The sequence below is a fragment of the Topomyia yanbarensis genome, chromosome 1, assembly GCF_030247195.1.
Source record: "Topomyia yanbarensis strain Yona2022 chromosome 1, ASM3024719v1, whole genome shotgun sequence".
NCBI classification, from domain to species: Eukaryota; Metazoa; Arthropoda; class Insecta; order Diptera; family Culicidae; genus Topomyia; species Topomyia yanbarensis.
The window spans coordinates 188,538,810-188,556,379 of NC_080670.1; the positions used below are offsets into that span (position 1 = coordinate 188,538,810).

General features: G+C 27.8%; 1 protein-coding gene across 3 annotated transcripts in view; it reads right to left on the bottom strand.

The window, feature by feature from the left end:
- Positions 1–4,053: 4,053 nt before the first annotated feature.
- Positions 4,054–17,570, bottom strand: part of LOC131684730 (uncharacterized) — a 654,472-nt gene continuing 640,955 nt past the window's right edge. For all 3 annotated transcript variants that reach the window (XM_058967861.1, XM_058967869.1, XM_058967853.1), the window contains exons 5-8: positions 6,324–6,444; positions 6,005–6,266; positions 5,812–5,935; positions 4,054–5,750 (exon numbers count right to left, since the gene is read on the bottom strand). In XM_058967861.1, the coding sequence (XP_058823844.1) occupies positions 5,502–5,750; positions 5,812–5,935; positions 6,005–6,266; positions 6,324–6,444 (756 nt within the window). In that variant the 3' untranslated portion in view covers positions 4,054–5,501. The remainder of the gene's footprint in view (positions 5,751–5,811; positions 5,936–6,004; positions 6,267–6,323; positions 6,445–17,570) is intronic.

The following is a 17,570-nucleotide window of genomic DNA, read 5'->3' on the forward strand; positions in this document are numbered from 1 at the left end:
GAACTCATTTACTTTAGGTGATAGACGACGGAAGATGATCTGGGCGGTATTCAAAATGGTGATCGCTCGGAAGTTCTCACACTCCAAATGGTCGCCTTTCTTGTGTATGGGCCAGATCACCCCTTCTTTCCACTCCGCTAGCTGTTCGGTTTCCCAGATCCTGACTACTAACCGGTGCAGACAAGTGACCAACTTTTCCGGGCCCAACTTGATGAGTTCTGCTGCGATACCATCTTTGCCAGCTGCTTTGTTGTTCTTGAGCTGTTGGATGGCATCCTTAACTTCCCTTAACGTGGGAGTTGGTTCATTTCCGTCCTCAACTGCACTGACGTAGTCAAATCGTCCGTTGCCTTAGTCATCTGTACCTACATTCTCCTCGCCGTTCAGGTGCTCGTCGAAGTCCTGCTTCCACCTTTCGATCCCCTCACGGTTGTCCGTCAGCAAGCTCCCGTCCTTATCCCTACATATTTCGGCTAGCGGCACGAAACCTTTGCGGGATGCGTTGAGCTTCTGGTAGAACTTCCGTGTATCTTGAGAACAGCACAGCAGTTCCATTTCCTCGCACTCCGCTTCTTCCACGCGGCGTTTTTTTTCTCCCGGAAGAGGTGTGTCTGTTGCCTCCGCTTCTGTTTGTATCGTTCCACATTCTGTCGGGTTCCATGCTGCAGCATGACCGCTTGCGCTGCATTCTTCTACTCCAAAACCGACTGCTCGTCGAACCAATCGTTCCGTCGTCTCCATTCCTCGTACCCGACAATGTCCTCAGCTACGTTGTTGGTGGCTGCTTTTACTGTTCTCCAGCAGTCCTCTAGAGGGACCACATCGAGCTCTCCCTCGTTCGGCAACGCTGCCTCGAGGTGCTGCACGTATGCAGTGGCGACATCTGGTTGCTTCAGTCGCTCCAGATCGTACCGAGGCGGCCGTCGGTACCGTACATGATTAATGACGGATAGTTTTGGGCGCAATTTAACCATCACCAGGTAGTGGTCAGAGTCGATGTTAGCGCCACGATAGGTCCTGACGTCGATAATGTCGGAGAAGTGCCGTCCATCGATCAGGACGTGGTCGATTTGCGATTCCGTCTGTAGCGGTGATCTCCAGGTGTAACGATAAGGGAGGCTGAGCTAGAAAAAGGTGCTATGAATGGCCGTGTTCTTGGTTCTTGGCGGCGAAATCAATGAGTCGAAGGTCGTTCTCATTTGTCAGCTGATGAGCACTGAACTTTCCAATCGTCGGTCTGAATTCCTCCTCCTGGCCAACCTGAGCGTTTAAGCCCCCCGTCAAGAGACGTCGTGGCTTGGTCAACGGTCGTATTCTCGTTCGAACTGCGCGTAGAAACCGTCTTTGTCATCAGCCGTGCTTCCGGAGTGATGGCTGTGCACGTTTATTATGCTGATGTTGAAGAAACGGCCCTTGATCCTCAACCTGCACATTCTTTCGTCGATCGTCGAAAGCTACCCCTAGCTCATGTGTTTTGCTGCAGCTCTGGTAGATGGTATGATTACCTCTAAACGTTCGCACCATGGATCCACTCCAACACACCGCCTGCAGCTCTACGATTCCGAACCCGCGGTCTTTGAGAACGCAGTTCCACGTTCCGAGCATCCAATCGCTAGTACCTTTTCGTAGCGATTGGTATCGGTTCGCATTCTTATCTTGTTGACTTTTCAATTGTTTTTTTACAGCTGGCTCGCAGGGCCTGACACCAACCCCCTAACTTTCCGGAGGAACATAGTGCACAGTTGAGCTTAGAGTCATCCACTGGCACTCGGACGATGATCAGCCGCCTCTAACATGGGGAACAGATGCTGTTTTGAGCCGCTCCTCCTGGAGATCAGACGCTCAGGCTTGCAGCAGCAAACCCCCCCTTCCCTGTCAGCCTACGACCAAAGTTCCCACCGGGGTTAGTTACCCAATCTTCCCTAAGGTTGCTCGTAGTTCCCGGCCAGTACCACGGGGAGGTGGGGATAGGAGTTGCTGGGAAGAGCCTCTGTCTTACGCATTACCCAGCCTTTACCGACCCGTTTAAAAACCATATTCTGGTGTATTTATGGGTTCTTGAGACCATTTGAGACTTTCAAAACTAACAAACTCACATCAGTTTCTAGAAGATGGTTTTCCCAAAATTTGGTTTCAAATGAAAGGTACAATTTTTTGTCGATCGGAGCTTCGGTTCCGAAGTTGTGAGTTGAAGAGTGCGGCTAGGCAGCAATTTTCCATAGAAATTGGTACTATCATACTATGATGCAAAACTTATTAAAATTTCAAAATTAAAATTAACTTCGATGTCCAATGGCTTTAAAATGCGAAAAACGTCAAGATTTGGCGCAAGACAAATTTTTTTTTTGCTTAAATGTGGATTAAAACCGGTTTTTTGGGTTTGGCACCACTGTGCATCATCAGAACGCATATCAAATCTTAAAACGAAGGGTTTATGGTGAGGGTCTACCTTGAGTCGGCGGCTCAATCAATTCGAACACGTCCGTCTCGTTGACGAAGGTTAGCTCGGGGGTCCGTCCATTTCCGTTGCTAAGAAAGCAGATTTGATATAAGCCACCAGCGATCAACGTTGTGTGATGGCCATCTCTTATTCTGAAGTTATCGTCAGCAAAAACTCACCAGAGATGATGGAGATAATAATCGCCTACAAGAAGAACATCATCTAGGCTGGTAGCGTTATCCAGAATGCTTTTGAATGCAGAATGCAGTTGTACAAGTCAGGATCACTATTCGGCCTCGGATAAATGCAGAAAATATATAACGATCGACCTGGTAGTGAAACGCGTACGAAGACCTGTTCCAAACTTTCACTTCCAGGAATCTTTTGGAACAATCCCAGTTAGATGTCTCTTTATCGCAATAAGAACACCACCTCCGCGACTTAGATAGACTGGCAGAAGAGTTGCGGTCGCATCTATAAATTGTGTAGTTGGTTGTGAGCTCGAAGTTTAATTTATCATCGCGTAGCCAAGTTTCAATGAGAACAATAATGTAATGGCAGGAAGTAAGGGTATGCGTTTTTGCTCTCATCCCATCGACGTTCTGGTAGTAGACGGACAGGAATTCATGTGTTGTTCCCGATGGCATGCTTGTTTTAAAATATCTACAAATATATTTCTTCTTCAAACATTAAAATAAGACAGAAGGCAAAAAATGCAAACAAAATTTAAAAAATCAAGAAAAATCTGAAAATGATCAGAAAGCAAGAAAAAATCATTAAAAAGCAAAGAAGCAAAAGAGGCAAAAATTTATTAAAAATATAAAAAGGCCAAAATAACCTCAAATGGAACATGCGCCAAAAATCAACTATGATCCAAAGATCTAACAAGCCAAAATGACACAAATTGTCAAAGAGGACTGAGATATAAAATACGGTTAAAATGAGTCAACAATTGCAAAATTTCAAACTAAAAAAATGGCAATAGACAAACAGTAAATAGCCTTAAAAGTAACAATCCCGAAAAATCCATAGTCACATAATCATAACGTAAAGTGCCTATATGCGTGCTGGATGAAGCGGTACAGTCCCGGAAAGTGTCCCGTATTTACCAAAATGTCAATTTTTATTCCAAAATACCCATATTGCACAAAAAGCTCATAAAAGTTTCGATTCGTGCTACCCAATCTCCGAAATACGTCGTGAAAATTTGAGTCAATTCATTCTGTTTGTCACGTTGTCCTTTTTGATTTCTAATATGAGCCAGTTCACAAATCCTCAGGAAAAGTTTCTCAGTCATAAATTGTGCAAATATTTTGGTAACGTACCTACATCTTTAATAGGTTTCTTGAGCGCGTCCCACAATTGCTCTGAAAACATCCGGTCACTTTATCGGAACGACATTACGTGTATGGTGAAACTGTATAGTATGAACTTCAGTTTCGATCCACTTTTCGTATGGGCTGTCAAAATCATACAATTAACATTTAACAGTAGTCTTTGTTGAATGATATGCTGGTCAAAAATTTGAATAAGTTGATCTATACCACCAATCAAATAGTGTGTTTGAAAAAGGACATCGGATAGTTTGAGAATGGCATCGACAAAGGTCCAACTAAGTTTCTATATTTATTATTATCTCCCCTCGCTATTGTATATGATATGTATATTTTTATGTAAAACTAAACCTCTTTCAACAACTTCCAGAAAGTAGACTTGCCTTTTTTCGACGCTGACCTTATCGTTAGAACTGGAGATTTTGCTAATGGTTTAATTCATTTAGCAGTAGATTTATTTAATTTATTTACCTTGATTCTAGCGTTTGGCTATTTTTCGCTCGCGAATAAACTTCGGTACTTCTCGACCGGTTTACTGTTCAATGGTCAATTTGATAATGTTGAGTTCTACTCTACCGCCTTCTTTCGGGTTTTGCTTCTACTAAATAAGCTGCTAAGGATAGGGAACCACGCCGAAATGCAACTTATAGATCATTTTTTGATTAGTCTGATGGCATTGCTTGGGCGTAATATAAAACTAGTTTTTTTGTTGTTGCAATCGCACTCATCTAACACATTGTCTCAACTTGTGATAAACTCAATCGGATTCGGTAACGTTTTGTTTTTTTCCGGTTCGATAATCATGAACCGATAATATTCAGTTTCTAACGTGTTAGGCAATGGTGAAGTGCCTCCGTTTTACGGGGGAACACATTCAGGGGAAAATTTGTATCTGTTTACTCTGCTTATAATCATCCGATCAACACATTAGAAGCTTTTGCCGCCATTAAGTTCTTTACTGACTCAGTTAACCTCACTTTTCTTGATAGCTCACTAGTACTGTTTACATGGACTAAGAAAATTTTTATAGACGACTAGATTAGCTCGAAGGAAATCGCAAGGAATTTTTCTAAGTCCGTGTAAACACAGTACGAGCGAACTGTCAAAAATAAACACTCGAGTTCATTTTTGGCATCACCGTAAATTATCAATACGGGAAACATTGAACCAATAGGGTTCTTTACGGACACAGTTAACTTCACTTTTATGACAGTTCACTAGTACATATGACATGGACTTGAACAAATTTTATCGACGGTTCATGTAAACAGTACTAGCGAACTGTCAAAGCTGAACACTTGAGTTAATTTGTGACGCTGCCGTAAATCCTTTTGATGTGATGGTTTGCTATTAGGTTCTTTACGGACGCTGTTAACCTGACTTTTCTTGACAGTTCACTTGTACTGTTCACATGGAATTTTTTTTTTGTGGACGACTAGATTCGCTTGAAGCAATTCGCAAGAAATTCCATGTAAACAGTACAAGCGAACTGTCAAAGATGAACACTTGAGTTCATTTGTGACGCTGCCGTAAATCTTTTTAAAGTGATGGTTTACTATCGCCTAGATCAGTAGGCCACGAATCGAATAATTATCTACCCTCTCATTGTATCGCAAACACCGTCAAAGTGTTCATGGCTAGCTAGATGTAGGCGAAACGTTTCTAAGCTACTACTACTACTGCGGCACAGCAGCAACTCTAACTGCAGGGTCTAGCAATATCAAATATTACCTGCAGATGGCACTGTCATCGGTAGCGCATATGCTGTGGGCCGGAGCAAGGAACAGCTTACCGTTGGAGCAGGCGCATAGCTGATAGATTTTACTGTGTGATGGTAGGGAAGAAGACGAGGCACTACTGCCACCACCACCGCCACCACCATGTTCCCGCAACAACGATCCAGAAGACACAGAAGTTGATAGAGGTTGAACGGTTTTCAGGTTCGGCAGTAGAATGTTGGTGGCGTCCAGTCGGATCTGTCGATGGGAAACAATGGGATCAATTTAGTAGGTAATTGACGTAGAGGAAAATACTGACACTTCCGGCCACTGAGTGTAGTTTGAGATCGTTGAGACAGTTGGCTTCTATGCTGCCGGCGCGGGACTGCACGAATATTTCCTGAGTTGCCCGCATTTCCAGAGATCGTGTAGGGGACTCTAACCTTGATCAAGAAACGAAAATAGTGTTGTCAGCGGACATTCTTCTCATCAATTCCGCTAATCAAACTCACTTCAAATCTTTCCCCGCCTCCGCCCGCACCAGAGGCGTCTGTATAGAATCCTTAAAGATCACACCACCTTCTCCTTCGACCCGCAGTGCAGTGGCCCCGATGCTAACCTCGTCTCGATCCACCGAAAACAGGGAAGTTCCGTGAGTATCCGTCACTCGGAAGTTGTTCGCCAGAACCTCTAACCGGTCGTGACCAAGGAACAGTTGATTTTCCAGATAGCCTTCCGAGTCCCGCGTGTTGATGCTGAAATTTCGTGATGATTCTAAAAAATAATGCAAATTTTAAACTACCAACCTTAAAAACAAAAAATATCACAAACCTATTGAAATTGGTTGACCATGTTTCGACCGAATCGATGAAGCTCGCAAGATGTCCAACACCAGCGCCTGACCGGTCAGCTGGATCCCACCGGAAACTATCTTCAACTGACCCATTCCGTCCTGCAAGATAGGAGAAAAAGAAGACACCAATTAGTGCCGCCTGCTGCCCTGCACTTGGATGGAACCGAACAGAAGAGTCAATCAATAATCCAAAAGGAAGAATCGGAAATGAAGAAGTTATTCTTTCCCCTTTTTTCATCAGCCCCCATACCCGGAGCCAAAGATCGTTATCACCCGGTCTAATGTGCGAGTTAGGAAAAGATTCCACCCTGCGCTTAACTGAAGCGGACAGCCGGTAGAGTCGGGAAACATTTTCCCATTCAACATAAATAAACAAACACGTGTCGCTCAATCAGTGTATATGTCCTCAGCCTACTCTGTTCGGGGGGTGTGTGTTTGTGTGTCGGCTTGTTGTAAGAGTAGCATGTCAGACAGCTTTTCCCACACTAGCGGTTCCAGTTCGTTTCGTTTCACCATATACGGGGTGAACCTTTCTGCTGTCTGCTCCGGTTTTTCCGTATTTCCGTCGGTAGGATGATGGTGGAAAGTTTCAATTTCACCCGTCATATCATTGCCAAGGCTCTTCGCTGGCTGGCTGAATTTCAATGAAGCGGGAAAGCTGTGACGAGGGGTCCAATGAAAAGATGAATGAGCTAATTGTATTGCAAACTATCCGGACTGACGTAGGAAAGTTGATTTGAGTTAATCTACGACAGAATAGGTCAACCATATCAGGGAACTAAAAACCCAGGACAGTCGAAAGCGTATTGAATTTAACGGATTCCACCATTACGTATTCTGACATGATGATTGTAAAGAATATATTGGTAATACCCGGGTATAGATCGTGCAGACGCACGTCAATCTTATCATTGTCAATACGAACGGGTGTTTTGATTCTAACATTGCTATACTCAACGATGTGTTGGATGTTGTTTTCCACAACAAAACTTTCCGCCATAACCAAAATTTTTAAATGCCATCGGTACAGTATTACGCGTGTGGTGGAATTGGATGACGATGACTTCCGTAAGCCTAAGCTGCATTTGCTAGTGTCACCATATCAGCCCCGTGAAAACCCAGTACAGTCGAAAGACCCCGCCGATACATCTCACTTGAACGTGCCTGGAAAAATACTTTTCAGGTTTACGGCAGTCAGAATCTCTGCCAGAATGGCTTCCGTAAAAACACAACGCGGTCCTTGCTACATCACCATCAGTGAAGGTTTCAAGCAGTTGTTGGAGAAAGCAGCAATTCTCAACTCAGCGGATGGAAAGAATTATTTTGAGTTCGTCCGTGAACCGTGACCGGCGAGGAATCTTCAACACTAAACACGTCGTTAAAGTAGATAAGAAACATCAACGGTCCCAGGTAGTTTCCCTGGGCTATTCCTGAAGTAGAAGTCGATGTGGGCGCCTTGAAATCTAAAAAGCCAAGCATTACTTCTCGATTTGCAAGCTAGGATCAAACTACCATTGACTCCAAAGAGTTTAGCCCACAATTGGAACAGTTCGGCTTGTTCTCAAATTTTTCTCCTTTTTTAATTGCTATAATAGCAATATGGCGTTAGCAACTGGAAAAATAAATTGTTTTTGTAACTGCCCTCCATTATTAAAATTCAAAATCTCAATGTAAACATGGCATGGCGAAATTCGAACAAAGGGAAACAAATGTTGAAGCGGACTTCTTACTCGGCAAAAAATATTTAGTCGTAAAAGAGAACAAATCAAAAGTTTTCCTCTACATCCCAAGACAGTCAGTTAAAAACCAGAACATGTCCTGGGAAACTACGGACGTATGGTCACCCGAACAATGAGATCTCGTATTTTTTACTACTTTTACTGCTACCCTTAAGTCCAGAAGTGGTTTGTTCATCTCCAAAATATTTATTAATCTTGGGTACCCAAATGGCTCCAGACATCGATTTCCATCATCTACTCGTTAACCCAATTCCGAAAATACCCAACATTTAAAAGTAACAGCTACCTATGCTGGGTTGTTAAATTGTTAAACTTGTTTAAAATGGTTTAAAATTGTTTAAAATTGTTTAAAATGGTTTAAAATGGTTTAAAATTGTTTAAAATTGTTTAAAATTGTTTAAAATTGTTAAAATTGTTAAAATTGTTTAAAATTGTTTAGAATTGTTTAGAATTGTTTAAAATTGTTAAAATTGTTAAAATAGTTAAAATTGTTAAAATTGTTAAAATTTTTAAAATTGTTAAAATTGTTAAAATTGTTAAAATTGTTAAAAATTTTAAAATTGTTAAAAATTGTTAAAATTGTTAAAATTGTTAAAATTGTTAAAATTGTTAAAATTGTTAAAATTGTTAAAATTGTTAAAATTGTTAAAATTGTTAAAATTGTTAAAATTGTTAAAATTGTTAAAATTGTTAAAATTGTTAAAATTGTTAAAATTGTTAAAATTTTTAAAATTGTTAAAATTTCTAAAATTTTTAAAAATTTTAAAATTTTTAAAATTTTTAAAATTTTTAAAATTTTTAAAATTGTTAAAATTGTTAAAATTGTTAAAATTGTTAAAATTGTTAAAATTGTTAAAATTGTTAAAATTGTTAAAATTGTTAAAATTGTTAAAATTGTTAAAATTGTTAAAATTGTTAAAATTGTTAAAATTGTTAAAATTGTTAAAATTGTTAAAATTGTTAAAATTGTTAAAATTGTTAAAATTGTTAAAATTGTTAAAATTGTTAAAATTGTTAAAATTGTTAAAATTGTTAAAATTGTTAAAATTGTTAAAATTGTTAAAATTGTTAAAATTGTTAAAATTGTTAAAATTGTTAAAATTGTTAAAATTGTTGAAATTGTTAAAATTGTTAAAATTGTTAAAATTGTTAAATTGTTAAAATTGTTAAAATTGTTAAAATTGTTAAAATTGTTAAAATTGTTAAAATTGTTAAAATTGTTAAAATTGTTAAAATTGTTAAAATTGTTAAAATTGCTAAAATTGTTAAAATTGTTAAAATTGTTAAAATTGTTAAATTGTTAAATTGTTAAATTGTTAAAATTGTTAAAATTGTTAAAATTGTTAAAATTGTTAAAATTATAAAAATTGTTAACATTGTTAAAATTGTTAAAATTGTTAAAATTGTTAAAGTTGTTAAAATTGTTAAAATTGTTAAAATTGTTAAAATTGTTAAAATTGTTAAAATTGTTAAAATTGTTAAAATTGTTAAAATTGTTAAAATTGTTAAAATTGTTAAAATTGTTAAAATTGTTAAAATTGTTAAAATTGTTAAAATTGTTAAAATTGTTAAAATTGTTAAAATTGTTAAAATTGTTAAAATTGTTAAAATTGTTAAAATTGTTAAAATTGTTAAAATTGTTAAAATTGTTAAAATTGTTAAAATTGTTAAAATTGTTAAAATTGTTAAAATTGTTAAAATTGTTAAAATTGTTAAAATTGTTAAAATTGTTAAAATTGTTAAAATTGTTGAAATTGTTGAAATTGTTAAAATTGTTAAAATTGTTAAAATTGTTAAAATTGTTAAAATTGTTAAAATTGTTAAAATTGTTAAAATTGTTAAAATTGTTAAAATTGTTAAAATTGTTAAAATTGTTAAAATTGTTAAAATTGTTAAAATTGTTAAAATTGTTAAAATTGTTAAAATTGTTAAAATTGTTAAAATTGTTAAAATTGTTAAAATTGTTAAAATTGTTAAAATTGTTAAAATTGTTAAAATTGTTAAAATTGTTAAAATTGTTAAAATTGTTAAAATTGTTAAAATTGTTAAAATTTGGTAAAATTGCTAAAAAATTGTTAAAATTGTTGAAATTGTTGAAATTGTTAAAATTGTTAAAATTGTTAAAATTGTTAAAATTGTTAAAATTGTTAAAATTGTTAAAATTGTTAAAATTGTTAAAATTGTTAAAATTGTTAAAATTGTTAAAATTGTTAAAATTGTTAAAATTGTTAAAATTGTTAAAATTGTTAAAATTGTTAAAATTGTTAAAATTGTTAAAATTGTTAAAATTGTTAAAATTGTTAAAATTGTTAAAATTGTTGAAATTGTTAAAATTGTTAAAATTGTTAAAATTGTTAAAATTGTTAAAATTGTTAAAATTGTTAAAATTGTTAAAATTGTTAAAATTGTTAAAATTGTTAAAATTGTTAAAATTGTTAAAATTGTTAAAATTGTTAAAATTGTTAAAATTGTTAAAATTGTTAAAATTGTTAAAATTGTTAAAATTGTTAAAATTGTTAAAATTGTTAAAATTGTTAAAATTGTTAAAATTGTTAAAATTGTTAAAATTGTTAAAATTGTTAAAATTGTTAAAATTGTTAAAATTGTTAAAATTGTTAAAATTGTTAAAATTGTTAAAATTGTTAAAATTGTTAAATTGTTAAAATTGTTAAAATTGTTAAAATTGTTAAAATTGTTAAAATTGTTAAAATTGTTAAAATTGTTAAAATTGTTAAAATTGTTAAAATTGTTAAAATTGTTAAAATTGTTAAAATTGTTAAAATTGTTAAAATTGTTAAAATTGTTAAAATTGTTAAAATTGTTAAAATTGTTAAAATTGTTAAAATTGTTAAAATTGTTAAAATTGTTAAAATTGTTGAAATTGTTGAAATTGTTAAAATTGTTAAAATTGTTAAAATTGTTAAAATTGTTAAAATTGTTAAAATTGTTAAAATTGTTAAAATTGTTAAAATTGTTAAAATTGTTAAAATTGTTAAAATTGTTAAAATTGTTAAAATTGTTAAAATTGTTAAAATTGTTAAAATTGTTAAAATTGTTAAAATTGTTAAAATTGTTAAAATTGTTAAAATTGTTAAAATTGTTAAAATTGTTAAAATTGTTAAAATTGTTAAAATTGTTAAAATTGTTAAAATTGTTAAAATTGTTAAAATTGTTAAAATTGTTAAAATTGTTAAAATTGTTAAAATTGTTAAAATTGTTAAAATTGTTAAAATTGTTAAAATTGTTAAAATTGTTAAAATTGTTAAAATTGTTAAAATTGTTAAAATTGTTAAAATTGTTAAAATTGTTAAAATTGTTAAAATTGTTGAAATTGTTAAAATTGTTAAAATTGTTAAAATTGTTAAATTGTTAAAATTGTTAAAATTGTTAAAATTGTTAAAATTGTTAAAATTGTTAAAATTGTTAAAATTGTTAAAATTGTTAAAATTGTTAAAATTGTTAAAATTGCTAAAATTGTTAAAATTGTTAAAATTGTTAAAATTGTTAAAATTGTTAAAATTGTTAAAATTGTTAAATTGTTAAAATTGTTAAAATTGTTAAAATTGTTAAAATTATAAAAATTGTTAACATTGTTAAAATTGTTAAAATTGTTAAAATTGTTAAAGTTGTTAAAATTGTTAAAATTGTTAAAATTGTTAAAATTGTTAAAATTGTTAAAATTGTTAAAATTGTTAAAATTGTTAAAATTGTTAAAATTGTTAAAATTGTTAAAATTGTTAAAATTGTTAAAATTGTTAAAATTGTTAAAATTGTTAAAATTGTTAAAATTGTTAAAATTGTTAAAATTGTTAAAATTGTTAAAATTGTTAAAATTGTTAAAATTGTTAAAATTGTTAAAATTGTTAAAATTGTTAAAATTGTTAAAATTGTTAAAATTGTTAAAATTGTTGAAATTGTTGAAATTGTTAAAATTGTTAAAATTGTTAAAATTGTTAAAATTGTTAAAATTGTTAAAATTGTTAAAATTGTTAAAATTGTTAAAATTGTTAAAATTGTTAAAATTGTTAAAATTGTTAAAATTGTTAAAATTGTTAAAATTGTTAAAATTGTTAAAATTGTTAAAATTGTTAAAATTGTTAAAATTGTTAAAATTGTTAAAATTGTTAAAATTGTTAAAATTGTTAAAATTGTTAAAATTGTTAAAATTGTTAAAATTGTTAAAATTGTTAAAATTGTTAAAATTTGTTAAAATTGCTAAAAAATTGTTAAAATTGTTGAAATTGTTGAAATTGTTAAAATTGTTAAAATTGTTAAAATTGTTAAAATTGTTAAAATTGTTAAAATTGTTAAAATTGTTAAAATTGTTAAAATTGTTAAAATTGTTAAAATTGTTAAAATTGTTAAAATTGTTAAAATTGTTAAAATTGTTAAAATTGTTAAAATTGTTAAAATTGTTAAAATTGTTAAAATTGTTAAAATTGTTAAAATTGTTAAAATTGTTAAAATTGTTAAAATTGTTAAAATTGTTGAAATTGTTAAAATTGTTAAAATTGTTAAAATTGTTAAAATTGTTAAAATTGTTAAAATTGTTAAAATTGTTAAAATTGTTAAAATTGTTAAAATTGTTAAAATTGTTAAAATTGTTAAAATTGTTAAAATTGTTAAAATTGTTAAAATTGTTAAAATTGTTAAAATTGTTAAAATTGTTAAAATTGTTAAAATTGTTAAAATTGTTAAAATTGTTAAAATTGTTAAAATTGTTAAAATTGTTAAAATTGTTAAAATTGTTAAAATTGTTAAAATTGTTAAAATTGTTAAAATTGTTAAAATTGTTAAAATTGTTAAAATTGTTAAAATTGTTAAAATTGTTAAAATTGTTAAATTGTTAAAATTGTTAAAATTGTTAAAATTGTTAAAATTGTTAAAATTGTTAAAATTGTTAAAATTGTTAAAATTGTTAAAATTGTTAAAATTGTTAAAATTGTTAAAATTGTTAAAATTGTTAAAATTGTTAAAATTGTTAAAATTGTTAAAATTGTTAAAATTGTTAAAATTGTTAAAATTGTTAAAATTGTTAAAATTGTTAAAATTGTTGAAATTGTTGAAATTGTTAAAATTGTTAAAATTGTTAAAATTGTTAAAATTGTTAAAATTGTTAAAATTGTTAAAATTGTTAAAATTGTTAAAATTGTTAAAATTGTTAAAATTGTTAAAATTGTTAAAATTGTTAAAATTGTTAAAATTGTTAAAATTGTTAAAATTGTTAAAATTGTTAAAATTGTTAAAATTGTTAAAATTGTTAAAATTGTTAAAATTGTTAAAATTGTTAAAATTGTTAAAATTGTTAAAATTGTTAAAATTGTTAAAATTGTTAAAATTGTTAAAATTGTTAAAATTGTTAAAATTGTTAAAATTGTTAAAATTGTTAAAATTGTTAAAATTGTTAAAATTGTTAAAATTGTTAAAATTGTTAAAATTGTTAAAATTGTTAAAATTTGCTAAAATTGTTAAAATTGTTAAAATTGTTAAATTGTTAAAATTGTTAAAATTGTTGAAATTGTTGAAATTGTTAAAATTGTTAAAATTGTTAAAATTGTTAAAATTGTTAAAATTGTTAAAATTGTTAAAATTGTTAAAATTGTTAAAATTGTTAAAATTGTTAAAATTGTTAAAATTGTTAAAATTGTTAAAATTGTTGAAATTGTTAAAATTGTTAAAATTGTTAAAATTGTTAAAATTGTTAAAATTGTTAAAATTGTTAAAATTGTTAAAATTGTTAAAATTGTTAAAATTGTTAAAATTGTTAAAATTGTTAAAATTGTTAAAATTGTTAAAATTGTTAAAATTGTTAAAATTGTTAAAATTGTTAAAATTGTTAAAATTGTTGAAATTGTTAAAATTGTTAAAATTGTTAAAATTGTTAAAATTGTTAAAATTGTTAAAATTGTTAAAATTGTTAAAATTGTTAAAATTGTTAAAATTGTTAAAATTGTTAAAATTGTTAAAATTGTTAAAATTGTTAAAATTGTTAAAATTGTTAAAATTGTTAAAATTGTTAAAATTGTTAAAATTGTTAAAATTGTTAAAATTGTTAAAATTGTTAAAATTGCTAAAATTGTTAAAATTGTTAAAATTGTTAAAATTGTTAAAATTGTTAAAATTGTTAAATTGTTAAAATTGTTAAAATTGTTAAAATTGTTAAAATTATAAAAATTGTTAACATTGTTAAAATTGTTAAAATTGTTAAAATTGTTAAAATTGTTAAAATTGTTAAAGTTGTTAAAATTGTTAAAATTGTTAAAATTGTTAAAATTGTTAAAATTGTTAAAATTGTTAAAATTGTTAAAATTGTTAAAATTGTTAAAATTGTTAAAATTGTTAAAATTGTTAAAATTGTTAAAGTTGTTAAAATTGTTAAAATTGTTAAAATTGTTAAATTGTTAAAATTGTTAAAATTGTTAAAATTGTTGAAATTGTTGAAATTGTTAAAATTGTTAAAATTGTTAAAATTGTTAAAATTGTTAAAATTGTTAAAATTGTTAAAATTGTTAAAATTGTTAAAATTGTTAAAATTGTTAAAATTGTTAAAATTGTTGAAATTGTTAAAATTGTTAAAATTGTTAAAATTGTTAAAATTGTTAAAATTGTTAAAATTGTTAAAATTGTTAAAATTGTTAAAATTGTTAAAATTGTTAAAATTGTTAAAATTGTTAAAATTGTTAAAATTGTTAAAATTGTTAAAATTGTTAAAATTGTTAAAATTGTTAAAATTGTTAAAATTGTTAAAATTGTTAAAATTGTTAAAATTGTTGAAATTGTTAAAATTGTTAAAATTGTTGAAATTGTTAAAATTGTTAAAATTGTTAAAATTGTTAAAATTGTTAAAATTGTTAAAATTGTTAAAATTGTTAAAATTGTTAAAATTGTTAAAATTGTTAAAATTGTTAAAATTGTTAAAATTGTTAAAATTGTTAAAATTGCTAAAATTGTTAAAATTGTTAAAATTGTTAAAATTGTTAAAATTGTTAAAATTGTTAAAATTGTTAAAATTGTTAAATTGTTAAATTGTTAAAATTGTTAAAATTGTTAAAATTGTTAAAATTGTTAAAATTGTTAAAATTGTTAAAATTGTTAAAATTGTTAAAATTGTTAAAATTGTTAAAATTGTTAAAATTGTTAAAATTGTTAAAATTGTTAAAATTGTTAAAATTGTTAAAATTGTTAAAGTTGTTAAAATTGTTAAAATTGTTAAAATTGTTAAAATTGTTAAAATTGTTAAAATTGTTAAAATTGTTAAAATTGTTAAAATTGTTAAAATTGTTAAAATTGTTAAAATTGTTAAAATTGTTAAAATTGTTAAAATTGTTAAAATTGTTAAAATTGTTAAAATTGTTAAAATTGTTAAAATTGTTAAAATTGTTAAAATTGTTAAAATTGTTAAAATTGTTAAAATTGTTAAAATTGTTAAAATTGTTAAAATTGTTAAAATTGTTAAAATTGTTAAAATTGTTAAAATTGTTAAAATTGTTAAAATTGTTAAAATTGTTAAAATTGTTAAAATTGTTAAAATTGTTAAAATTGTTAAAATTGTTAAAATTGTTAAAATTGTTAAAATTGTTAAAATTGTTAAAATTGTTAAAATTGTTAAAATTGTTAAAATTGTTAAAATTGTTAAAATTGTTAAAATTGTTAAAATTGTTAAAATTGTTAAAATTGTTAAAATTGTTAAATTGTTAAAATTGTTAAAATTGTTAAAATTGTTAAAATTGTTAAAATTGTTAAAATTGTTAAAATTGTTAAAATTGTTAAAATTGTTAAAATTGTTAAAATTGTTAAAATTGTTAAAATTGTTAAAATTGTTAAAATTGTTAAAATTGTTAAAATTGTTAAAATTGTTAAAATTGTTAAAATTGTTAAAATTGTTAAAATTGTTAAAATTGTTAAAATTGTTAAAATTGTTAAAATTGTTAAAATTGTTAAAATTGTTAAAATTGTTAAAATTGTTAACATTGTTAAAATTGTTAAAATTGTTAAAATTGTTAAAATTGTTAAAATTGTTAAAATTGTTAAAATTGTTAAAATTGTTGAAATTGTTAAAATTGTTAAAATTGTTAAAATTGTTAAAATTGTTAAAATTGTTAAAATTGTTAAAATTTTTAAAATTGTTAAAATTGATAAAATTGTTAAAATTGTTAAAATTGTTAAAATTGTTAAAATTGTTAAAATTGTTAAAATTGTTAAAATTGTTAAAATTGTTAAAATTGTTAACATTGTTAAAATTGTTAAAATTGTTAACATTGTTAAAATTGTTAAAATTGTTAAAATTGTTAAAATTGTTAAAATTGTTAAAATTGTTAAAATTGTTAAAATTGTTAAAATTGTTAAAATTGTTAAAATTGTTAAAATTGTTAAAATTGTTAAAATTGTTAAAATTGTTAAAATTGTTAAAATTGTTAAAATTGTTAAAATTGTTAAAATTGTTAAAATTGTTAAAATTGTTAAGATTGTTAAAATTGTTAAAATTGTTAAGATTGTTAAAATTGTTAAAATTGTTAAAATTGTTAAAATTGCTAAAATTGTTAAATTGTTAAATTGTTAAATTATTAAAATTGTTAAAATTGTTAAAATTGTTAAAATTGTTAAAATTGTTAAAATTGTTAAAATTGTTAAAATTGTTAAAATTGTTAAAATTGTTAAAATTGCTAAAATTGTTAAATTGTTAAATTGTTAAATTGTTAAATTGTTAAATTGTTAAATTGTTAAATTGTTAAATTGTTAAATTGTTAAATTGTTAAATTGTTAAATTGTGGATGCGAAATTTAGCAGGTACCTTTCATACTATTGCTGCTTGTAAAGGGCCAAAATAGGGTTCAGTGGACCCGTAAACGGAGGCATTTACGCGCATTCCGCCCGAAACAAGAACATCCGGTCACATACATAATAAAGGATCTCGCAGTATCAGTTTAAACTCGCCTGATGTTTGTTAGAAAGACGTGTCTCACTCGATTCAGACCTTCAATATTATGATAAATTTTTTTTGGTGAACCCACATGAATTTTGAGATGCCAAATACTACGAAAAAATTAGATCGAAATAGAAATTTTCACCACGTTTAAAAAAATTAACTCTTATTCATTATGGCGATCTCAACTTGCATGTTGGAGTCGGTATTTCCAGGAAAATCGCATAAGAAAAATCCCGGGAAAACCCTCGTCGAAATCCAGATTAAAAATTTTGCATGCCTATTTACTCTCGAAGTTCTCAAAATTTTAAAAAAAGCGAGGATTTAGTGGAAGTCAGCCGGCTGAGAAGTGATAAAATGACGTAAAACCTGTTTTAATCCACCTAGAGGTGCAATTGTGCCTTTCTCATTTCTCCAAACTATGATTTAATAACTGGTTCGTACAATATAACTTTATGGAAATGTCTTTCATTCTTATTACACTTGGTAAGTATATATAAGAGCACCTTTTTGCATTCATCGCGGTATCGGTTTGAATCGGAGTTTTCTATGTGATCGACCTC